At 44.7% G+C, this 25,585-nt stretch overlaps 1 protein-coding gene across 2 annotated transcripts in view; it reads left to right on the forward strand.

Annotated features, from left to right (window-relative positions):
• The window catches only part of LATS2 (large tumor suppressor kinase 2), a 93,444-nt gene extending 68,431 nt beyond the window's left edge, over positions 1 to 25,013 (forward strand). For both annotated transcript variants that reach the window (XM_073583045.1, XM_073583046.1), the window contains exons 5-8: positions 1,343 to 1,925; positions 10,128 to 10,310; positions 17,776 to 17,882; positions 18,481 to 25,013. In XM_073583045.1, coding sequence (XP_073439146.1) covers positions 1,343 to 1,925; positions 10,128 to 10,310; positions 17,776 to 17,882; positions 18,481 to 18,975 — 1,368 coding nt within the window. In that variant the 3' untranslated portion in view covers positions 18,976 to 25,013. The remainder of the gene's footprint in view (positions 1 to 1,342; positions 1,926 to 10,127; positions 10,311 to 17,775; positions 17,883 to 18,480) is intronic.
• Positions 25,014 to 25,585: the final 572 nt, after the last annotated feature.

The following is a 25,585-nucleotide window of genomic DNA, read 5'->3' on the forward strand; positions in this document are numbered from 1 at the left end:
GTTATGACCCATCATAGGTTTTTGGGTTTTTTTTAAACTGTTTTTATTAATTCAACAAGGAAAAGGGGTACAAACAATTACAGTATGTTCATGACATTAAACCATAATCCCACCTTTTCTCACCCCCCCCCCTTCCTGCAAATGTCATCATTTAAGTTTTTTAGTTTTTAGCTGCTAGATGCACGGGAAGGGGATTTAGGTATAGTCCAGGGGGGCTGGATGGAAGTGACCCCAAGGGGTTAAATCCTCATGTATAAATCATGGCCTATTGCTTTTTTCTGGGGAGGTAACAATGACATATTGTGTGGGGAGATGTCAAGGAACAGAGGGGACCATCAGCCTCCCATGTGGCAGCCCTTCCCCCACAAGCCAAGCCTTTCATCTGACTGGTAACTGACTCTTATCTTCTGCATACTTTGTATTTCCACTATTTGTATTTGCATATCTAATCATTATATATGTATAACAATCGTGTATAAAGTGTTTAGTTTAGTGTGCTCATAAGGCGATTAAATATATAATTTAACCTTGGGCTGCTCTTTTATCTCGATCCACAAATCCACACGTCCGTGTTCTCATGTTCTCAGCTGAACTTTCCTTGCTAATGGGGCTGGTTTCTGACCTCATATAATCCCATTAATGGACCGGGGGCTTATATCTAATGAGGAACTGGTGGCAGTCCCACTGGACTGCCAGGCGCAATTTCATTGCTGCTAGTGAAAGGGGCCTCTCAGCGTGTCAGGGTTGTGAGCAAGTGTGGCACCACGTCAATGACTGCGTGAGCCACATCCTCTCACTCCCCGTGCCTCCCTGGGCCTGTGTGGATAGGGGTTGTCTGTGTAAAACTGTGTCAAGCTGACCTTATGTGTCCCCAGGGGGTGCGGAACGTCACATTGGTGCAAGTGCAAAGACTATACCACGTGATCCCTCCGACATAATAGTGACATCAGGCAGGGTGGCAAGGTGTGGGTTCGTTACATTCCCCAATGAGAACTTCTGGTATGGAGCTATATAGTTTCTATGTATGTCCCTGCCCACAAGGAAATACCGGTCATGTGATCTGACTCTTAAGATCTATTAATTAAAATGTACTTTGTTCGTGGGACAACTTTAAGTTTGTTTCCTTATGAAAAGTTTCACCGTTATAGTTGAAGATAAGGAAAAACTTCCTCATTGTAGACTTTTTATTTTAATAAATATCAAGATTGTCCTGCTAATTTGTCCAAGCTTTTAATTTTGACCCTCTATGTATTTGAATTTGACATCACTGATCTAGAGAGAAACCATGTCTCCTTTATACCGTACTATGTTACATGTATGTTTGATGTCTCGTATTTTTCAGGCTGGACTCTGTGAAGCCGTTAAGGAGCAGATGAGAAAAATCCTTTACCAAAAAGAGTCCAACTACAACAGGTTAAAAAGAGCCAAAATGGACAAGTCCTTATTTGTGAAAATCAATACCCTGGGCATAGGTGCTTTTGGGGAAGTTTGCTTGGCCAGCAAAGTGGACACCAAAGCTTTATACGCTATGAAGACCCTGAGAAAGAAGGATGTTCTTAACAGAAATCAAGTGGCCCATGTGAAAGCTGAGCGGGACATCTTGGCCGAGGCTGACAATGAGTGGGTGGTGAAACTCTACTATTCCTTCCAAGACAAAGATAATTTATACTTCGTGATGGATTACATCCCTGGAGGCGATATGATGAGTCTCCTAATACGCATGGAGGTATTTCAAGAGCATTTGGCCAGGTTTTACATTGCAGAGTTGACTCTGGCCATTGAAAGTGTCCACAAGATGGGATTCATCCACAGGGATATTAAGCCTGACAACATCCTCATTGATCTAGATGGACATATAAAGTTAACAGATTTTGGACTTTGTACTGGGTTTAGATGGACGCATAACTCCAAATACTATCAGAAAGGTAAGTAAGTATTTATGGGTATCCACAATGCAAACGCATGCTGTGCTTGTTTCTATGTGTTTGTTAGACAATGTGGTGGGTTTATGAAAAGCTATACACGACAATTGTGGTAAGAGAAGGTGAAAATATTTGCGCAACCCACATTTGCAAATAATTTGACCTATTGCACTTTTTCCATCACCTTTGCCACTTCTCAAAAAGTTGATCAGTTAGGCTACATTCACACTTCTATGTGACACGTCTTAGCGCTGTCTATTTTTTTCGGATGGCGAACTGACCCATAGAATTTAATTGATCCGTACACTCATCAGTTTTAAAAATGTATCTGTCTCTGGTGAGACTCAGAGCTTGTCCAATTCTCATTCTTTTTGCATATCAGGCTCGGCCATTGAAGCCTATAGGGATTTGTGTAATACGGATGACACACAGAAGACAAACTTGGTACTTGAGTTTTTCATCCGTAATTAACTAATACATTGCTAAGAGTCAGCAGATAAAAAAAAGTCCAGAAAGTCATCTTGCTTCAATTTAAAAAAAACAAAAAAACAGATGCGTGTAAACAGGCTGAGGGATGATTCAGATGTCTGTGCACATTGATATGAACAGGAACCTCTAATGCACAGACTGGCTGCGGTTCTCCCAACCTATGAAACTGTTATGTTCGGATCTGGAGACTTACGGCCAGTCCGTCCATTGCTTTCCGATCTGGGACCAATGTGCACGGCAGTTTGGATGAGCCCCAAATATAAGACTTGCGGACAATCTGTGCATTGCTTTCCGATCTGGGACCAATGTGCACGGCAGTTTGGATGAGTCCCAAATATAAGACCTGCGGCCAGTCTGTGCATTGCTGTCCAATCTAGGACAGATGTGCACGGCAGTCTGGATGAGCCATAAGCATAAGACCTGTGGCCAGTCTGTGCATTGCTGTCCGATCTAGGACAGATGTGCACGACAGTCTGGATGAGCCATAAGCATGAGACCTGTGGCCAGTCTGTGCATTGCTTTCCGATCTGGGACCGATGTGCACGGCAGTTTGGATGAGCCCCAAATATAAGACCTGCGGCCAGTCTGTACATTGCTGTCCGATCTAGGACAGATGTGCACGGCAGTCTGGATGAGCCATAAGCATGAGACCTGTGGCCAGTCTGTGCATTGCTTTCTGATCTTGGACCGATGTGCATGACAGTCTGGATGAGCCCTAAGCATGAGACCTGCGGCGAGTCTGTGCATTGCTGTCCGATCTGGGACCGATGGCATGACTGTCTGGATGAGCCCTAAGCATGAGCCCCACAATCCGTCCGTGCATTGTGGTCTGATCTGGGACTGATGTGCACAGCAGTCTGGATGTGCCCTCAGCATTAGGGATGGGTTGTCCAAAACCTGACGAATTTATAATAGTTTACATAAAAAATATATTATAACAAAAAGCTGTTTTAGCTTATTTGTGGCACACAAATGGCCCAAATATTCAAAGCAGGACTCGTCCCTGGCAAAAATGTTGTTCTACACCTCTTGTGGTTGTGGCCCATGTGTCCACTAGCCATGCTATCATAGAGTATATTTGTGGCTAAACTGAACTAAGCCGATCTTCTGAAAGATCATGAAATACATTGTATCTTTTACTATGTACTAAAAAAATGAAAACTAATTATTGTAAATTAGGGATGAGCGAGTAGTGAAATACTCGGACTCACTGTACTCGTTACGAGTAGCTCCTAATACTCGGGTACTCGTAACGAGTCCAATGTATATCTATGGGAAATGCGAGTAATGGGTGGAGAATGTGTGCCGGGTCTGTGGGGCTGTGTATGTGCGTGCTCTGTCGGGCTGATTGGGGGTCTGTGAGGGCTCTGCCGGCAGAGCACGCACAGACCCCCGATCAACCCGGCAGAGCACGCACAGACCCTCGATCAGCCCGGCAGAGCCTTTACAGACCCCCGCACACACATATGAGGCTGCGCGGCCAGCCAATCACAGTAATGCCACAACAAAGAAGGCGTTGGCTTTACTGTGATTGGCTGACACATGCCGGGCGGGAGATCCGAATATTGCGAGGCGGGTAGTGAAATTTACTTGCTAGGATTCAAGTACCGCGAGTACCGCATTACTCGCAGAGTACCGAATCCTAACGAGTATACTCGCTCATCCCTATTGTAAATGTGATAAATATAATATTTCTCGTTCGCCTTATTGGGGGACACAGAGACCATGGGTGTACGCTGCTGCCACTAGGAGGCTGACACTATGCACAAAAAAAGGGTTAGCTCCTCCTCCGCAGTGTACACCCCACCGACCGGCAGGAAATTCCTCAGTTTAGCTTAGTGTCAGTAGGAGGTGGACACGGGTCTTTCATTAGACCCATATCTACCTCGATGTGCGTCGTTCCTTTTCAGGTTTCCGGAGGGATACAGTGTGAATGGTCACTACTGTACTCCCACAAGAGACTATGAGTACGGCGTGTACTGCCACCCCGTATCCTCATAGCTGTCAGTGGCGGGACCACAGCTTAGCACGGGTGCGTGCCAGCGATCAGGAGAGTCCTCGCCCCCCGCCTCCCACCCACTCGCCTACCAGAGCCTGTCGGTCGGATGAGGCGCGGATACCACAAAGACGCAGACAGCGTGGGATATATCAGGTACCTTTATTGCAAACGGAGGTGAGTATGCAGTCCAAGACGCAGCCCCCTGGCGGTTTCAGGATTCTTGGGAGCGGTCGCCGAGGGAGTACTGTGGAGTCTCTGTTCCGCCCGCGCCTCCCGGCGGCCGCCGCATTCGTACGGGCCCCGGCTGTTGCGCGGGCCTTGTTCTATGCTTCTCCACCTCCTTCTTTCTTCGGCGTTCGGCAGGGGATCCAGGTGATAGGTAGGGAGGTGGCCGCGGCGACGCTGCGAGACCTCCGCGCCGCCCCGCGCTGACAGGCGGCCGTCGCCATTAGTTTAGTCCCTGGCTTCATTTCGGGCCTTCTCTGACGTCGCGGCCACGCCCCCCGCTCTCTCTCTCATAGGCGGGCTTCTCTCCCGCCCGTTCTAGGACCACCCACCGCCTCTCAGAGCCTGCGGTGGGCAGCGGGCGGTACCCTCTTTGCCTCAGCAGCTAGCTCCGCCCATCTTCTTCGTTTGAAGGCGCGCGTTTATCCTGGTTCCCTCAGGCTGCCGCCATTTTATCACCATGTCAGCTGGACACAGAGGGATTCCACGTTCTCCTCTGCTGGAGCCCTGCATCTTCAGACGAGCCGTGTATCAGCACCTTTGGGGACACCGCATCGTGAGTAGCTCTGCAACTGCAGACTGACACCCTTCTCAACCTTCCAGCATTTCCGCAGGTTTCTTCTTTTCTCCTTCATTATCCTATCTCTAAGGCTGAGCATGGCCGTCCGCCTGCCCCCACCCCTCTGCCTGGACTGCAGCAATCCCATTCAGCATGACTCCGTCCAGGAGCCACCTATTGCGCCACGTGAAAGCGAACCCCCCATTCCTGGTTGGGCCTCGTCTCTTTCACAATCTGTGGCAGGCCTCACCAGGGTGTCTCAGTCCATAGTAGCCGTCCTTGATAAGTTGCCCCTGGACACTTCTGCAGGGTCCAGCAGGTCACATGAAGCTCCATCTGAGTCAGCCAGCAGAAGCCGCAAAGGCCCAGACAGGATCACCGGCCGGGATCCCCTCCTGGCCTCACATCCCCACATACTCCTTCCCAGCAGTCGCCCTCCCGTGCCTCCTGACCCGAGTCAGGTGAAGCGTTCTCGGATGTGTCATCCGAAGGGATCTTAGAGCTGGACGCGGACATGAAGGTTACGGTACAGAACCTCATTGCTGCGATTAACCACACCTTCGAAATCTCAGACTTCCCTGCGAAATCCTCAGAACAGGAGGTTTCGTTCAGACGGGCAGAAACACCTTCCAGGGTCTTCGCCTCCCACTCTGAGTTTGGCAAGATCCTTACCAGGGAAAGAGAAAATCCGACCAGGCGCCTTCAAAGAGGGAAGCGCCTCGGCGTGCTGTACCCGTTTGCCAAGGAGCTCACCAACAACTGGTCTGCTTCCCCCTCGGTAGACGCACCCGTGTCCAGACTGTCTAACAGCACGGTCCTCCCGATTTCAGGTGTGGCGTCACTAAAGGATTCGAATGATAGGATTATAGAATCCTTAGCAAAGCATACGAAGCGGCTGCAGCGGTGCTAAGCCCAGCCTTCGCTTCCTCTTGGGTAGCGAAGGCCATAGCCACTTGGGCAGAGGATCTCTGCAAGGGCATCCTAGGTAAGGCCCAACCAGAGCAATTGTCCGAACTGGCCAACCAGATCTCCCATGCAGGGGATTATCTGCTCTCTGCCTCCTTGGATGTCGCGACTTGCGCAGTTCAGGCGTCAAGCAGCGTTGTGGCAATCCGACGTACAATTTGGCTCAAGGCTTGGCAGGCGGATTTGAATTCAGATAAGTCTCTTACCAATCTGCCTTTTCAGGGAGCGCGTCTCTTCCGATCCCAGATGGATCAGATTATTAAGGACGCCACTGGAGGCACGAGTTCCCTCCTCCCTCAGTCCAAGCCTCGCAGACCTCCGCTAAAACGTCAGTTTCGGCCCTTTCGGACATTCCACCGTTTCAATACGGCAGACAACTTCTCTAACCAACAGAAAACGCAGGTACGCCAGGATAGAAAAAAGGCGTCTTTCAGACCCACTCCCTCCAGGCGATCTCACTCCTCCCAGGGCAGAACCTCCGGATCCAGATCTGGACAGTCCACATCAGCATGACTATCAACGAACCCCCGAGAGTCCTTCCCAATTGGGAGGTCGACGTCTTTTCTTCAGAGACGGCTGGCTTGCCTCAGTAGAGGACGCTTGGGTCAGGGAGGTGGTATCATCAGGATACAAGATAGAGTTCATTTCTCGTCCCCGGGATCGTTTCTTCGAGTCCCAACCTCCAAAAGATCCTGCCTTAGTTCCGGGGTTCTTTGCGTCCATCGCCTCTCTCCTCACTTCTGGAGTGATCGTGCCCGTCCCCGAGTCAGAACGGTTCACAGGGTTTTACTCAAACCTGTTTGTGGTACCGAAAAAAAAAAGGCGGTACAGTTCGCCCCATCTTGGACCTCAAGTTACTCAACAAGACAGTCCGACTGCGTCATTTCCGAATGGAGTCTCTGGTCGGTAATCGCTTCCATAGAGACGCAGGAGTTCATGTGTTAAATAGACATTCAAGATGCCTATCTACATGTTCCCATATTCTCCGGCCATCAGAAATTCCTGCGATTCGCCAGGAACATTACCAATTCGTTGCACTGCCGTTCGATCTCGCCACTGCACCCAGAGTATTTACGAAGATCATGGCAGCGTTGATGGCCTTGTTGAGAATCAAAAGTCTCGTTCTTTTTCCGTACCTCGACGACATTCTGATCGAAGCTCCATCCTTTCATCAAGCTCGCCAAAGTCTTACCATCGTCCCCGACACCCTGTCCAATTTCGGGTGGCTCATCAACAAAAGGAAGTCCTGCCTTTTTCCGACACAACGTCTTGTGTTTCTGGGTCTATTGTTCGGCAATCGTCTATCGAAGGTTTTCTCCCACAAGAAAAGACTTGCTCCCTGCAGAGGGATGTGCGAGCGCTGCATATCTTACGACTTCCATCTCTCCGGACAACCATGAAAGTCCTGGGAAAGATGGTGGCAGCGACAGAGGCGGTTCCCTTTGCCCAATTTCACTCCAGACCCCTCCAACACGCCATACTGTCTCGGTGGAACAGGTCTGTTCTTTCCCTGGACCGCCCATTTTGTCTTTCATACCGGGTCAAGCAGTCCCTCAATTGGTGGCTGATGTCTCCTCTCATCTCCCTAGGACGGCCATTCCTTCCCATTCACTGGCAGATTGTGACAACGGATACCAGCCTCCTCGGCCGGGGGCAGTGTTCCGCAGTCACACTGTTCAGGGTCGATGGTCGATTCAGGAGTCAGCTCTGCCGATCAACGTCCTCGAGATACGAGCGATTTATCTGTCTCTTGTTCACTGGGAGAGGCTTCTCAAGGGCCTGCCTATCCGGATTCAGACAGACAATACCACAGCGGTGGCATATGTCAACCACCAGGGGGGACACGGAGTGTCTCAGCCCTGGCAGAAGTGTCCAAGATTCTTCATTGGGCAGAGCTTTCAGTCCCGGCAATATCCGCGGTGCACATTCCTGGCGTGGACAACTGGGCCGCCGATTTTCTCAGCCGCGAGGGTCTAGTGGCGGGAGAGTGGTCCCTACGTCCGGAGGTATTTCTTCAGCTATGCCGTCGTTGGGGAACCCCGGACGTAGACCTGCTAGATTCTCGCCTCAACAGGAAAGTTTGTATCCAGGGCTCGAGATCCTCTCGCAGTGGGCGCCAGCGCTCTGGCCATTCCTTGGTCGCAGTTCAAGCTCCCCTACCTATTCCCTCCTCTGCCTCTTCTTCCCAGGCTGTTGAAGAAAATCAAGGCGGAAGGAATTCCAGTCACTCATCGCCCCGAATTGGCCCAGAAGGGCTTGGTTCACGGACATCGTCAACCTTCTCGCGGACGCCCCCTGGAAGCTTCCAGACAGGGCAGATCTGCTGTCTCAAGGTCCGATTTGCCACTCCAATTCTCGGCCACTCAATTTAACGGCGTGGCTGTTGAAACCGAGGTTTTGAAACGATCAGGCTTTTCGGATCGAGTTATTCATACTATGATCCGGGCCAGAAATCCATCGTCTTCCAAAGTTTATTACCGTACCTGGAAGGCCTATTTCACTTGGTGCGAGTCCACCGACATTCTGCCCATACATTTTTCGCTCCCTTCTGTCCTGGCGTTTCTTCAGGCAGGGCGTGATGCAGGCCTTGCCCTCAGCTCTTTAAAAGGTCAAGTTTCGGCGCTGTCCATTTTATTTCAGAAGATGTTGGCCTCCCGTCCTCAGGTCAAAACCTTCCTTCAAGGAGTGGCTCATACGGCTCCTCCGTACCGAGCGCCCGTAGATCCTTGGGATCTTAATCTGGTTCTTGAGGCTCTGCAAGGTCCTCCCTTTGAACCTCTCAGGGAACTTTCCCCTATCCCTCCTTTCATGGAAAGTAGCCTTCCTAGTGGCCATCGCCTCCATCCGGCGCGTGTCGGAATTGGCGGCCCTCTCTTGCCGCTCTCCTTTCTTGGTACTCCTCTAGGACAAGGTAGTTCTGCGGCCTCCGCCCGCTTTCCTTCTTAAAGTGCTGTCCACTTTCCACCTGAATGAGGATACTGTTCTCCCGTCCTTTTGTCCGGGTCCAGCTCGTCCTCGGGACCGCTCCTTGAACAAGCTGGACTTGGTCAGGGCGATGAAGGTCTACCTAGCTAGGACGACTTCTTTGCGGAAGACAGACTCTCTCTTCATCCTTCCAGATGGGGTGCAGAGAGGTCAGCCGGCCTCCAAAGCTACTATTGCTCGCTGGATCAGATCGGCAATTTTGGAGGCCTACCGGGTCATACATCGATTGACCCCTCCGGGAATTAGAGCTCACTCTACCCGGGCAGTGGGTACCTCCTGGACGGTGCGCCACAGAGCTTCCGCGCTGCAGCTTGTAAAGCTGCAACCTGGTCATCGGTTCACACATTTGTGAAATTCTACAAGGTCCACACCTACGCTTCGGTGGATGCCAGCCTAGGTGGAAGGATTCTGCAGGCAGCGGTGGTGAGTCCGCAGGCCTGATGGAAGTTTGCTTTCCCGCCCCAGGGACTGCTTTGGGACGTCCCATGGTCTCTGTGTCCCCCAATAAGGCAAACGAGAAAACAGGATTTTTGGGTTGCTTACAGTAAAATCTGTTTCTCGGAGCCTTCATTGGGGGACACAGCACCCTCCCATGTTCTGCAACTCCTGTTCTTATGTTTGTTGGTTATTTACAGTTGAGTTGTCCTGTTTTTCAATCTATTCTGTTACTTCTCCTACTGCTTTCTCACTAACTGAGGAATTTCCTGCCGGTCGGTGGGGTGTACACTGCGGAGGAGGAGCTAACCCTTTTTTTGTGCATAGTATCAGCCTCCTAGTGGCAGCAGCGTACACCCATGGTCTCTGTGTCCCCCAATGAAGGCTCCGAGAAACAGATTTTACGGTAAGCAACCCAAAAATCCTGTTTTATCTGTTATTAATAAGTATCTGAATGTATTTACTCTGCCTAACATTTAAGTCAGCCAATATACTGGAGAAATATTCTGAAACTCTTATGCTCATTCCAGATTTTTCTATCTCTCAGGGAATCACATTCGACAGGACAGCATGGAGCCCAGCGAGCATTGGGACGACGTATCCAACTGCAGATGTGGAGATCGTCTGAAAACGCTGGAACATAGAGCTAAGAGACAGCACCATCGATGTCTGGCTCATTCATTAGTAGGAACCCCTAACTATATTGCCCCAGAAGTTCTCCTGCGTAAAGGTGAGGAGTCCGTAAGCACTTGGAGCCATTGTTTCTGTGAAATTCAAAATTGACATACAAAGCTAGTCGGACCGATTCAGAAGCCTTTTTTATTGATCCCAACAATAAAAGATTTAATAAACATATATGGAAAACAACACAAAAATGAGATGCTGGTCAAAAACTTTCACATGTAAAACAATGCACAAGGATTTTTGCAGAGTTCTATACCAGATCCAAGAAAGGCAGCAAACAATCCTTCCCAAGACACAAGTGTTCCCAAATGATTACTGTATGCAAACTGCCACTTAACCCCTTTCTGACATCAGACGTACTATCCCGTCCATGGTACCCGTGCCCCTATGCCCATGGAGGGGATAGTACGTCTAGCGCGATCAGCCGCCCCAACACGTTAACCCCTGGCACACTGCGATCAAACACGATCGCAGTGTACCGGGGGTTTAGGGAAGCATTGGAAGGGAGGGGACTTCGAGGGCCTGCAGGGAGCCGGCTTCCTCATGCCTGCAAAGCGCCGGCATGAGGAAGCCTGCAGCACTGCCTGTGACAGATTGCTGATCTGTCACAGCGATCTGTGATGTGACAGATCAGCGATCTGTCACATGACAGTGATGTCCCCCCTGGGACAGTATAATAAAGTTAAAAAAAAAAAGTGTAAAAATGATTTATAAAAAAATCGCTAAATAAATTTAAAAAAAAAACAATACTCCCTAATAAATTCATTTTTTTTAAATAAAAAAAATCCCAAAACAATAAAAGTACACATATTTAGTATCGCCGCGTCTGTAACGACCTGCCCTATAAAACTCCCATTAGTTAACCCCTTTAGCGAACCCCTTAAAAAATAAAAATAAAAAACAAAGCAAAAAATAATGCTTTATTATCATACCGCCGAACAAAAAGTGCAATAACGCACAATTAAAAAGACGGATATAAATAACCATGGTACCGCTGAAAACGTCATCTTGTCCCGCAAAAAACGAGCTGCCACACAGCATCATCAGCGAAAAAATTAAAAAGTTATAGCTCGCAGAATAAAGCGATGCAAAAATAATAATTTTTTATATAAAATTGTTTTCATTGCATAAAAGCGCCAAAACATAAAAAAAGACATAAATGAGGTATCGCTGTAATCGTACTGACCCAACCGTCTTATCAATTTTACCGCACGCGGAACTGTGTAAACGCACCCCCCAAAAGAAATTCTTGAAATACTGGTTTTTGTTCATTCTGCATCCCAAAAATCGGAATAAAAAGCGATCAAAAAATGTCATGTGCCCGAAAATGCTACCAATAAAAACGTCAACTCGTCCCGCAAAAAATAAGACCTCACATGACTCGGTTGGTCAAAATGTGAAAAATTATAGCTCTCAAAATGTGGTGATGCAAAAGCTATTTTTACAATAAAAAGCGTCTTTTAGCGTGCGACAGCTGCCAAATATAAAACCTGCCATAAATAGTAAATCAAACCCCCCGTTATCACCCCCTTAGTTAGGGAAAAATAATAAAATTAAAAAAATGTATTTATTTCCATTTTCCCATTAGGGCTAGGGTTAGGGCTGAGATTAGGGTTAGGTGTGTGTTGGGGTTAGGGTTGGAGTTATAATTGGGGGGTTTCCACTGTTTGGGGACATCAGGTGCTCTCCAAACGCAACATGGCGTCTGATCTCAATTCCAGCCAATTCTGCGTTGAAAAAGTCAAATGGTGCTCCTTCCCTTCCAAGCTCTGTCATGCGCCCAGTGTTTAACCCCCACATATGGGGTATCAGCCTACTCAGGACAAGCTGCAAAACAACTTTTGGGGTCCAATTTCTCCTGTTACCCTTAGGAAAATAAAAAATTGGTGGCAAAAATATCATTTTTGTGGAAAAAATATGACTTTTTTATTTTCGCGCCCGGGCGTTATAAACTTCTGTGAAGCACTTGGGGGTTCAAAGTGCTCACCACACATCTAGATAAGTTCCTTGGGGGGTTCAAGTTTCCAAAATGGGGTCACTTCTGGGGAGTGTCAACAGTTTAGGCACATCAGGGGCTCTCCAAACGCGACATAACACCCGCAGACCATTCCATCAAAGTCTGCAGTCCAAAACGTCACTACTTCCCTTCCGAGTCCCGACGTGTGCCCATACAGTAGTTTTCTCCCACATATGGGGTATCAGCGTACTCAGGACAAATTGGACAACAACTTTTGGGGTCCATTTTCTCCTGTTACCCTTGGGAAAATGAAAAAAATTGGGGACTAAGGGATCATGTTTGTGGAAAAAATGATTTTTTTATTTTCATGCCCGGGCGTTATAAACTTCTGTGAAGCACTGGGGGGTTCAAAGTGCTCACTACACATCTAGATAAGTTCCTTAGGCGGTCTAGTTTCCAAAATGGTGTCATTTGTGGGGGGTTTCCACTGTTTAGGCACATCAGGGGCTTTCCAAACGCGGCATAGCGTCCAATAACAATTCCAGCCAAAAAAGTCAAATGGCGCTGCTTCCCTTCCGAGTTCTGCCATGCGCCCAAATAGTGGTTTACCCCCACATGTGGGGTATCAGCGTACTCAGGACAAATTACACAATAACTTTTAGGGTCCTGTTACCCTTGGGAAAATTAAAAATTCGGAGTGAAAAGATCATTTTTGTGGAAAAAATGTGATTTTTTAATTGTATGGCTGTACGTTATAAACTTCTGTGAAGCCCTTCGGATTCAAAGTTCTCACCGCATATCTAGATAAGTTCAATGGGGGGTCTAGTTTCCAGAATGGGGTCACTTGTGGGGGGTTTCCACTGTTTAGGCACAACAGCGGCTCTCCAAACGTGACATGGCGTCCAATCTGAATTCCAGACAATTTTGCATTGAAAAAGTCAATCAGGACAAATTGCACAATAACTTTTGCAGTACAATTTCTCCTGTTACCCTTGGTAAAATAAAAAAAATTGGACCTGAAGTAATTTTTTTGTGAAAAAAAGTTAAATGTTCATTTTTAAACATTCAAAAAATTCCTGTGAAGCACCTGAAGGGTTAATAAACTTCTTGAATGTGGTTTTGAGCACCTTGAGGGGTGCAGTATTTAGAATGGTGTCACTTTTGGGTATTTTCTATCATATAGACCCCTCAAAGTGACTTCAAATGTGATGTGGTCCGTAAAAATAAAATGGTGTTGCAAAAATGAGAAATCGTTGGTCAACTTTTAACCCTTATAACTTTCTAACAAAAAAAAAATTTTGGTTCCAAAATTGTGCTAATGTAAAGTAAACATGTGGGAAATGTTATTTATTAAGTATTTTGTGTTCCGTATCTCTGATTTAAGGGCATAAAAATTCAAAGTTGGAAAATTGAGAAATTTTCCAAATTTTTGCCAAATTTCCGTTTTTTTCACAAATAAACGCAAGTTATTTGAATTAAATTTTACCACTATTATGAAGTACAATATGTCACGAGAAAACAGTGTCAGAATCACCGGGATCCATGGAAGCGTTCCAGATTTATTACCTCATAAAGGGACAGTGGTCAGAATTGTAAAAATTGGCCTGGTCATGAACGTGAAAACCACCCTTGGGGGTAAAGGGGTTAAGAGAGGAAGAGGACTTGAACTCTAGTGCCACCTATTGGAAGTAGCAAGTATTGGATCAAATTTAATACTTTGCACTTACAAGGGGCAATACCCTCAAAACACCGTTTGCAAATTGGGATTCTGATTTGGCTTTTATCCTGTCATATTGCAAGGCTCATTAAAGGGTCGATATTGACTTGTAGAATTGCTATTTCCAATAGGCGGCACTTGAGTTTTAGTCCTCTTCCTCTCTGCAGAGACAAATTGCATATTTAATTTCCCAGAGGAGCATTGTATGGCATATAAGTCTCCTCACTCTGAAATGCCAGTCTTGGCTTGTCACTCTCCACAAAGAGAAACATTACCCCTTAGATCTCAAATGATTACTGACACCGTTTCCGATATCGCCCACTTCCCGATCTAGGTACAATCACTGTTGTTTAACCCTTTAAATGACACTGTCATCACTGACCGCAGCATTTCAGTGGTGCAACCTCCATGGTGAAGAAATTTGGGCGTCCATCTGCCTCCCACCATCAACGCAAATGCGGGATGTCTTAGGAGCTCAGGGCATGCTAAGGACCCCCATTTCTGCCATGCTGGTACTCATGTAAAGCTGCACAGGAGACTAGGAATTTCACTGTATATTGTATTGCAGTATATATAACAAGTAATCTAATCATCACAGTTTATAAAGTGAAAAAGAGTTTGTAAGAATACCTTGGCAAAAAGAAAATCCACCCATTTTTTCCATTGTAAAAATAAACAAATAAACATATTTGGTATTATCATATCTTCAAAAGTCCGATGTATCAAAATACACTGTGTTCCAAATTATTATGCAAATTATATTTTTCTATGATTTTCCTAAATTGTCGGTACAAATGACAGTCAGTCTAATAAAAGTCATCACCTGTTAGAGTATACATCAAATTTTATTGAAGAAACCTCCCAATGATAACAGTATAATCTCCAAAATGAATAAAAACTCAAATTGCACTGTTCCAAATTATTAGGCACAGTAGAATTTCTAAACATTTGATCTGTTTTAAAGAACTGAAAATGCTCATTTGTGGGATTTGCAGCATTAGGAGATCACATTCACTGAACAAAAAAGCTATTTAACTCCAAAACATCCTAACAGGCCAAGTTATATGTTTACATAGGAACCCTTCTGTGATATCACCTTCACAATTCTTGCATCCATTGAACTTGGGAGTTTTTGGAGAGTTATTGCTTGGATTTCTTTGCATGAAGTCGGAATAGCCTCCCAGAGCTGCTGTTTTGATGTGAACTGCCTCCCACCCTCATTGATCTTTTGCTTGATGATACTCCAAAGGTTCTCTATAGGGTTGAGGTCAGGGGAGATGGTGGCCACACCATGAGTTTATCTCCTTTTATGCCTATAGCAGTCAATGACTCAGAGGTATTCTTTGCAGCATGAGATGGTGCATTGTCATGCATGAAAATGATTTTGCTCCTGAAGGCACATTTCTGCTTTTTATACCATGGAAGACAAATGTCAGTCAGAAACTCTATATACTTTGCAGAGGTCATTTTCACACCTTCAGGAACCTTAAAGAGCCCTACCAGCTATTTAACCATGATTCCGGCCCAAAGCATGACTCCTCCACCTCCTTGCTGACGTCGCAGCCTTGTTGGGACATAGTGGCCATCCACCAGCCATCCATCTGGACCATCCAGGGTTGCTCGACACTCATCAGTAAACAAGACTGTATGAAAATTAGTCTTCATGTATGTACGGGCCCACTGCAACCATTTCTGCTTGTGAACACTGTTTAGGGGTGGCTGAATAGTAGGTTTATGCACCACAGCAAGCCTTTGAAGGATCCTACACCTTGAGGTTCGAGGGACTCCAGAGGCACCAGCAGCTTTAAATATCTGTTTGCTGGTTTGTAATGGCTTTTTAGCAGCCGCTCTCTTAATCCGATGAACTTGCCTGGCAGAAACCTTCCTCATTCTGCCTTTATCAGCACAAACATGTCTGTGCTCAGAATCAACCACAAATCTCTTAACAGTACGATGATCACGTTTAAATTTTTGGGAAATATCTAATGTTTTCATCTCTTGACCAAGGCATTGCACTATTTGATGCTTTTCAGCAGCAGAGAGATCCTTTTTCTTTCCTAAATTCCTTGAAACCTGTGCCCTGCTTAATAATGTGGAACATCATTCTTAAGTAGTTTTCCTTTAATTGGGCTCACCTGGTAAACTAATTATCACAGGCGTTTGAGATTGATTTCAGTGATCCAAAGAGCCCTGATACACAATACCATCTATGAGTTTATTTGAAAAACAAAAAATTACATCTTTCTGACACTTAATAATTTAGAACACAGTGTATTTAACCCGTACGTTAAACGCCGTGAAACAAGAAAAAAAAAAATAGAAAAAGCCAGTATTATTCGTTTTTCGGTCATCACCGCTCCCTTTAACAAGTGCAGTTAAAACATATGAATCCCAAAATGATACGGTAATAAAAATGACACCTAGACATGCAAAAAAACAAGCCCTCACAGAGATCCAACGGCTAAAAAAAGGCGACACAAACCAAATATCAATTTTTGTTTTTCAAATATACAAATTTTATTTTTTAATCGACTCAAATAAAAAAAAAAATCTATTAACTTGCAGATTAACACCATATCTGCAGATTATTAGCGTTTTTTTCTCCTGACAGGTTCCATTTAAAATAAAACACCACAAAAAAACAATGGTGGAATTGTTTGTTTTTTTCACCATTTCACAGCACTTGGAATTTTTTCCTGTTTTCTAGTATGTTGTTTGTTTGTTTTTTTTTGTTTTTTTACAATATGGTGTCATTTAAAACTACAGCTAGTCTCTAAAAAACGAAAAAAAAAAACATGAGCTCATATGGCTATGAAAATAATAAATAAAATATGAATGTTGGAAGAGGAGGAGGAAAAAAACAAAAATGGCAAAACATTTAAATTGTCCATGGTGGGAAGTGATTAAGGGTAGATATGTTGGGGCTTTTAACACTAGCAGCAAACTGGGCAAAATTTTTGTCAAATTCCATTAATATATTGGAATGCAGATTTTAGAATGATCTATATAGAAATAAGCTTCCGGTATGGATTTTAAATCTGCATTTTGTGGATATTAACCCCTGACTTCATCCCTTTAAATTAGCGGAGTGCAAATCTGTGTCAGATTTTTCCTCTGCAATTAACGCCTCTAGTGACTGTACTGTAAAAGTAAACAGGCCTATGGATAATATAATGTATGTACAATGACCATGGACCATCATCAGTCTTGTCTAATTTACAGACCATTATTATATGCTAATTAGTGAGGAGCGAACGTGCTGGGATAAGGTGTTATCCGCCATGCTCACCTGCTAACAGAGTGTCTCCGGCGTGCTTGAATAATATGTTCGAGTCCCCGCGGCTGCATGTCTCGTGGCTGTTCGACAGCTGCAACACATACATGGATTTCCTGACAAACAGCCGCGAAGACATGCATGTCTTATTGCTGTCGGAAAGCTGTGAGACATGCAGGCGCGGGGACTTGAACATATTTTTCGAGCACGCTGAAGACACTCTGTAAGCACCCGAGCATGGTGGATAACACCTTATCCAAGCACGTTCACCTCATCACTAATTCTAACATGTAAGCATTTTTTTCTAAACTCTGAATATAGGAAAAAATACAAAGGATTAACTTTTTTTATTTAAATATTGTAAAATTAAATTTACTCTGTCATTGAGTCAAATGTACAGTTAGATACATTCCGTATTTGATGGATATACTTATACGATTATACGATATGTAATCATGAAAAATATTTTATACAAACAGACTTAAAAAAAATATTGAATGATCACATAACTCCGATTTGCTCTCATGAATGCTTTCTTACCACGGTCTGCTGTCATTGTGCAGGGTACACGCAGCTCTGTGACTGGTGGAGTGTGGGCGTCATCCTGTTTGAGATGTTGGTCGGACAGCCTCCTTTCCTTGCCCCCAACCCTACTGAAACGCAACTAAAGGTAAGAGCTCCTTTGTTTTTTTTTTCTATGTACATATCAGTAGTTATTCATTCTTTCATTCATTTATTTGTTATTTATCCATTTATTTGTACACTTTATTTAAGATAAAATCCTCCAATCTCAATACTGAAACATGGGGATTTTTTTGGCCAAGGTTTGGTCAATAAATTCAGTCTGGACATCAGCTAATTTAATGGTGAAAAAAAAAGAAATTATATTTAAACTTTTTTTTTCCTGAACATTCCGGTAATTACAGCTTTATTCACGTAATATTGGGGTTATACATTTGCCAATAGTGCTTGTTTTTTAGGCAATCCGGCATGTGTTGCGGCAGTCGAACAGCCGAGGGACATGCAGTCGCGGGGACTCAAACATATTTTTCGAGCACGTCGAAAACGCTCAGTCAACACATATAGTCGGATAGCCCCCGAGCATGCTCTGATCACACCTTATCCGAGCACGCTTGCTCATCTCCAGTAGTCAGTAGTGGCAAAAATGGCTTTGATCTAGTTTGGTTTGAATTTATACTTTTTTTTTTTTACATCAGCTGTATGTTGTATCTTGCGCGCTAATATTGGCTTCACTTTTGTTTCTAAAGGTAATAAATTGGGAGAACACGCTTCACATTCCCTCCCAGATCAAGCTTAGTCCAGAGGCGACAGATCTGATCAGCAAACTTTGTTGTGCTGCAGAGAACAGACTCGGCAGAAACGGGGCAGATGAAATTAAAGCCCATCCATTCTTCAAGTCCATTGACTTCTCTTCTGATATCCGGCGGCAGCCAGCACCTTATGTCCCTAAAATCAGTCACCCAATGGACACATCCAATTTTGATCCGGTGGATGAAGAAAGCCCGTGGAATGAGAGTGGGGACAGCACCATGGCTTGGGACACTTTCATGTCGCCTAATAGCAAGCACACGGAACATGCTTTCTACGAATTTACCTTCAGAAGGTTCTTCGATGATAATGGCTATCCATTCCGCTATCCAAAGCCATCTCGAATGGAGCCCTCACCTTTCGAAGAATCTAGGGAAGAAAGTCAAGAAACAAGCACAAGTGAGACAGAGAATTGCCAACCAGTCTATGTATGAAATGGCTCACTCCTCGTGTGCTGAAAATCTTCTCCAGTGAAGCCCGTACCCATGACCGATGCCCATTTCTGTCTTTAAGATGGGTTGCCTTCGGATCATTATCAGCCACTTGCCACAATACTGAGGTATTAGGAAGATGGCACTTATCAGGATAGATGCAGAGCGTTGGAAGTGTTTGGGGCTTCTTGGCATCTCGCCATTTGTACCTTATGGAGGCTGTTTCATGGCATGAGCTGATACATGTAGATGATACGCTACCAGAAAAAACCAAGGACTATGGCACCTGTACCACGTGGCACCTTTTTGGCATTATACCAGCCAAGTAACGGTATTATTATAAGTGGTCTTGTACTTGACTTGCCCTCCGATGCAGCACAGTTTATTCCTTTCTTGCCTAGCAATAGCCTATGTCTTTCCACCAGACTTCAGCTTCTTCACATCTGAAGAATATTCCCTGGCTGCATCTTGGTTCATTTTTTGTGAAACTTTGGAAAATGGGTCCATCATTTTCAAACACTTTTAAATATTCTGCGTATGACTGAACTGTGACGTGCGGGAGGAGACCACAGCGGGGAGGACTGCAGTGTGGGAAATCCTAAGTCCGCTGCTTTATTTCCGTGGTCAAAACTATTTTTACGGATATTGAAGGAGATTACTCTGATTATTGTTATTATTTTTTATTGTTTCTTACAAACTTTATATTTATCTTAAGACTTCTGTTACGGCCTCGAACCATTACCAATACATTTTTCAAAAGAGCACTTATATATTTTCTAATATTGGTTTGATCCTCGCAGAGTTTATTGGATTTATTCGCTACAGCTAAAATGCAGAATATAAGTAAAAAAAAAAAGGTTAAAAATGTACTAGATGGTGACATGACAGTATTTGGTAGTGGAGGTTGATTTCAAGGGTAAAACTCACATTTTACATTTCTGCCATTCCATTAGGGGTTACATTTTTTTTTCTATGAACTCTATTGTAAGTGGCCAGGGTCTGTTCAGAAAGCTTCTGTGTGAATGGAAGCTATGATGTTTGTGTGATCAGAGCCTAAATTATAGAGGTTAAACTTTCTCCTTTGCTGGATTCTTCAAAAAACTTTAATGGGTTCATATATTTCTTAGTCCGCAGTTAGACGACAGTATAAATCGGCCCGAGATCAGAACTCAGTGCACGGACTGGTTGGCGGCTCTCCCGAGCTGAGTGTGACAGCTTCATATATTTCTATACAGCTGTCATGCTCAGGTCGGGAGAGCTGCCAGCTAGTCCGTCGGTGCACTGGGTTCTGATCTGGGGACGATTTATACGGCCGTGTGCCTGCCCCCTTAAAGTGAATGTACAGCATTAGAAAGACACAGATGTATTTTTCCAAAAAACAGTGCCACACCTGTCCATGAGTTGCATGTGGCGTTGCGCCCAACCCTAGTCACTTCAATTGAGATGAGCTTCAATACCTATCACAGGTCCTGGACCGGTATGGACATGGGGGTATTTCTAATTCTATACAACCCCTTTAAGCTAATATACAGAGTTTAATATTGTTGATGATTATTTGGCTGATCCCTCGAGGGACAAGGAGGTCTGCTAATGCTGCAAATTTCCATTAAAGAAGTTCCATCTCCATCTCTGGGACCCTCATCTTTCCAACACCATGGACGGATTCATAATGCCCCGTAGTTTTCTAGCCCGGTGTTGATGAGGGGGTGTGGTGGAGTCAGACGTTCCTGATTCATTAAGAGGTGTACGCCTTTCAAAGAATCAGGAGCATCTGATGAGTAGTGCGCTCCACACTAGAAATGTTACTTCACTCAAGGACTTGAGTAAGACTTCTAGTGTAGTTTCGCCATTGAACTAGATGAGTTGTGGCGTCATGCCCCACGGTGCCCCCATCCCGCCTATAAAAGTGGTGCTGGTGTGAAAACTCTGAATTGCGCCAAAAATTTTGCAACTTTTCAAAGTTTCTTCTCTATTTTTGGGGTGTAAAAACTTTGATGATTCGGGGCTTATAAATTCTACACTTTTTTTTTTCTGTGTGGATTTGAAGAAAACTGCTTTGTTTTTTTTCCAATAGACTTTAATGGAGAGGACCATGTACAAGCCAAGCTACCTCTTCTTTTTATTCCACAGGGAAGCGACTGCAGCATATCGGCCACTTCATGTACCTGACGAGAGGATTTGTGACAGTAAAGAACTATTAGATTATTAGCTTCTCCAAAACACTAAGTCACTGCAAGTGACAGAGTTTTATAACCTTGGGCAAGGTCACCACACATACTGTAACCCCTAGAAAGAGGGAGATCTTATTTGAGAAAAGCTAATTTTTTTTGTAACCAATATATATAATAAATATGGCAGTATTCTTAACAAAAATTTCCTCTTGGAAGATATTTAAAAGAAAAAAAAAAAACCAACAACAATTTTTAGGCCTTTTAACATGATTGTCAAGGCTTGGTAGAAAAGTCTGCGGCCACCCTATGTGACTGCAGTCTGATGAATTGTGACAGTGTGTGCGCCATCATGATTCCACAGTTTTCTACGAGACCTCATGTAGGCGATTTGCACACTTCCGGTCACACGCCGGACACACGTCAGTCGGCAAGTATGCAAGTCACATGCATGAATACAGATGGCCGCCCGCTCACACAAGGGGAATCGTGACTGTGTGTGCACTGAACACTGTCTTGGTTCTGCAATCACTTAAAGTGACTTTTTATCCCAAGCCTGGACAACATCTTTAAAGGGAACCTGTCATCAGGTTTGGCCGATATGAGATACGGCCAACACCTTTCAGGCCTGATATTCAGCATGCTATATTACTGTATATCTGCCCTGGAACTGACCTGAAAGAGAAGAAAAAGAGCTTTTATTATACCCACCTGCGGTGCGGTCCGAGAAGTGTCGCTCCTTTTGGTCTGGCGCCTGCCATCTTCCTACAATCGCTGTCCTCCTTCTTGCTTTGTATGCATGACGCGTCCCTACATCATCCACACAGTCTCCTCGGCATTTCTCTGCTGCACAGGCATACAACTCTGCCCTGACTATGGCAGAGCAAAGTGCTGCAGTGCGAAGGTGCCAAGGCTCTTTGACCTTTCTCGGCGCATGCGCACTGCAGGACTTTGCTCTTCCCTCAAATTACGCCTGCGCAGAAGAACGATGCTAAGGAGACTCCTGTGGATGACATAGGGACGCATCATCCATACAAACCAAGAAATAGGATGGCAATTGTAAGAAAATGGGAGGCGCCGGACCAAGAACATCGACGCCCCTCGGACCGGACCGCCCCGCAGGCAAGTATAATAAAAGCTCTTTTTCTTCTCTTACAGGTTGGGTTGGGAGCAGATCTATAATGCTCAATATCAGCCCTGAAAGGTGGTGGCCGTAAACTCGTATCAGCAAAACCTGGTGGCAGGGTCCCTTTAAACCATATTAATGGAATTTACTGACTCTAGAAACAAAATAGAAAAAAAAGTACAAAAAAAAGTTTGTAAATTGTAAATGAAACAGATTTTTATATAAAGTTTTATATCTATATATATTGATAAATAAGATTGCACCTAAAAAAAAAAAAATTCCTAATGTAGGAAATGGCCTTTAACCCCAAAACATGTGACATCTTTCTTGTGCAATATGAGTACATTATATATATTTTTTTTTTTGTTCTTTGGTATGTTTTTTAGGAGTATTTGTGCCATTTATACATCCTTTCTTACTTGGCTGCTCTGTAATTGCTTAGTGGGTTTTTGGTAGGACGTGTGAGTAAGTGTTTGGTTTTGACTCTTAGGTTTTATTGTCCCCAGATTCACAGGCCGGTCCCGTGAGACTGTAGGAGGAAGTAGGAATTGTGAAATGTGGTGATGTGTATAATAATTGTGTGTTTGTCCGTGCGAAGGCTGGACCAAAGGATGATGAGCACATCGGGAAACAATGGGTTTGATGTTACAATCTGCGTTTTTTTTCTATGCACTTGTCTTCCGTCCAGCTTTTGTGTAAAGAGAGAGGAAGATGGCGGCTCTCAAGGGCTCTGCTGGAGAATGTGGATGTATTTTGTGTAATATATTCTGGATTGTTCTGTATGTATCTCTATAACCACATTGAAATGTACCGGTCACCTGCACACGGTGTAGTCAGACGTTTCTCGCTAGGGTCGAACCTACATCATATTGGTGGTTCTTCCAGATCGGTTGCCTTCACAGTGGGCCGGTGATGTGTACACGGCAATAAGTGAATGATTTTGATCCTCACCTCTCTAAGTCTTTTACATTATCAGTTTTAATATATTACTTACGTGAGAGAGGCTTCTTCACTAAATGTATGTTCTGTTTTCAGATTTGAGAAACCTGTTGGATGGAGGACACGGACAAACATTGGGGGTTATCCAATAAGAGTCACTGTTATTAAGTGAGATATAACAGAACAGTGCTTCATCCATGACTCAATATCAATTTATGTCATACATATGCAGCAGAACTGAGTTTATCATTAGGCACAATACATGGTCATATCATGATGTGTCATCTGCAGAAAAATCTATTGGGTGTCACATATGAAAGCCCATGTAGAACAGACCCAAAGGTCTTGCCTATAGCAGATTCCGAACGCACTACCTTTCCTATGTGGGGTTCACCTGTGTCATGCATAGAAGAGAGTGAAGAAACCAGAAAATAAATATGCCAAAATAGGGGTCCCTGATTTGGTATCGTCTTTTCTGGTTTCTTCATTATCTATTTTGGCTTGTTATAGGTGGATCCCAGTTAGTATGGTTGTGTCCACTTGGCTCTTTTATTAATGCATAGAAAAAAGGACAAGGAACAAAGATCAAAATGTGCCCACTATTATGATGCCAGCTGCTCCCATAACCATCGCTCTAATTTCCCATTGATAAGGCTGGGGGACTGGACCACGGGGGAACCGGAAAATCCTCTGGTAGGCCTCTGTGATGGAGTGCTAATGAGTAGTGCTATTACAGTTGATTCACAATTTGCAGAAATTCATCTACCATCTAATCATTAAATAAGCTAGCCAAATTAATATTACATAGAAGCAAAAGTAAATGTGAGTAGTAGGGTCAGGTTATTTTTGCATGTAGCTGGACAAGTGGGCCTCATGGATCAATGTTACTGGTGGACCTTTGCCAACCCAGTATGACACTGCTCTGAGCCCACTCTCAAGAGGTATGTGGCCACAACAGGCAGAATGCCTAGGCATCCATCCACCATATGGGACCATTTTACAAGCGTTTGGCTGCTGATTAACCTATCCAAGACCATATTTCTACCTTCTCTATAGTTTTATGAGTTTTATGGACTATTGTTTATTCTCCTCTGTAACTATGTTGGCCAAATTGTGGCGGATTTTTATTTAACAAAATAAAATAACTATAAACTAGGACTCATTCTTAAAAAAAAGTACACATATATGTATATACGATTATTTTTTTGTAGTGGCCTTCTATATAGTAATTCTTAGTCTGCTGCACTTTCCTGGCCTGACAGTGACCAAAAGACCACACATTTTCCCCTATGTCTTATGACAAGGGGGCCTATGTGAAGGTCACAGTGCACATCAGGAAAACTTGCGGACCTACAATGTAGGCTAAGTGCGCAGACGCAGTGTGCACTCCGCCTTAGTTTGCAAACTGCAATTCCTCTGGACTGTTTAATGTTATGAGACTAACCAGGGTTAGGTCCCTTCTCTTAAAGGGCCCCACTGTACTCACATGGTCTACGGCTTTATTGCGTACGTTGTGAGGGCATAATTCACCTCTGCTGCATCTGTATGAATCTGATATCGCTCACTTACACGGAATAACCCCCACTGTCTGCCCAGCGCTTCATCCTAATCTATCGTATGTGCCATATGCAATCATCAATAGCCAACAGAGAAAGAAGAAGAATGTATCATGCGATAAATAATTGCTATCCCATCCTGTTGGTCTTAAGGGAAACACAATTATTTACAATAACTAATGAAATATATAATTTCTGTGTATGATACATTGAATAAATGTCTTTATTTTAACATAAAACTTTGCATCTAAATTTGCACTTGTATGAAATTTGTCATTCTAAAGCTTGTAATGGGGGTAAAGAAAAACAAATCTGATGCCTATGTAGGAGGAGAGGCCTCCGCCGAGTACCCGGGCCTGAACCGAGGGGACCTTCTTCCAGGTTCCTGGGGTATCTGTTTCCAGGGAGCAGAGCTAGGGGATGGACTGCTGAGACTGACAAGGCAGTTGGGGGAGGAGTCCAGAGAAGAGGGGCGGAGAGGGCCAGACTGTGTGAGTCAGCACAATGAGAGAGAAGGAGGTGGAGACTTGGGGAGGGCCAGAGAGCGAGAGCCAGAGCCACGAGCTGCTTCCAGAGAGAACAGCGACAGGAGGGAGATTCTCGGTGGACCACAGGGAGACGGCGCCGAGCTTACCGACAAAAGAAGACAGCTGCCTCACTCCAGCTCTCGGCTGCGGCCTACTCGCAGCCGTCCGCGGCCGACGCCGCCTCACTCCAGCTCGCGGCTGTGGCCTCCTCGCTGCCGCCCGCAGCAGCCGCTTCACTCCTGACCACAGCGGTGACTCCTTTGCCACCCGCAGCTGCCACCGCTCCAGTCCACGGTA

This window comes from Dendrobates tinctorius, unplaced genomic scaffold (assembly GCF_039654945.1).
Source record: "Dendrobates tinctorius isolate UK_male_01 unplaced genomic scaffold, ASM3965494v1 ptg000075l, whole genome shotgun sequence".
In the NCBI taxonomy this organism is placed as follows: domain Eukaryota; kingdom Metazoa; phylum Chordata; class Amphibia; order Anura; family Dendrobatidae; genus Dendrobates; species Dendrobates tinctorius.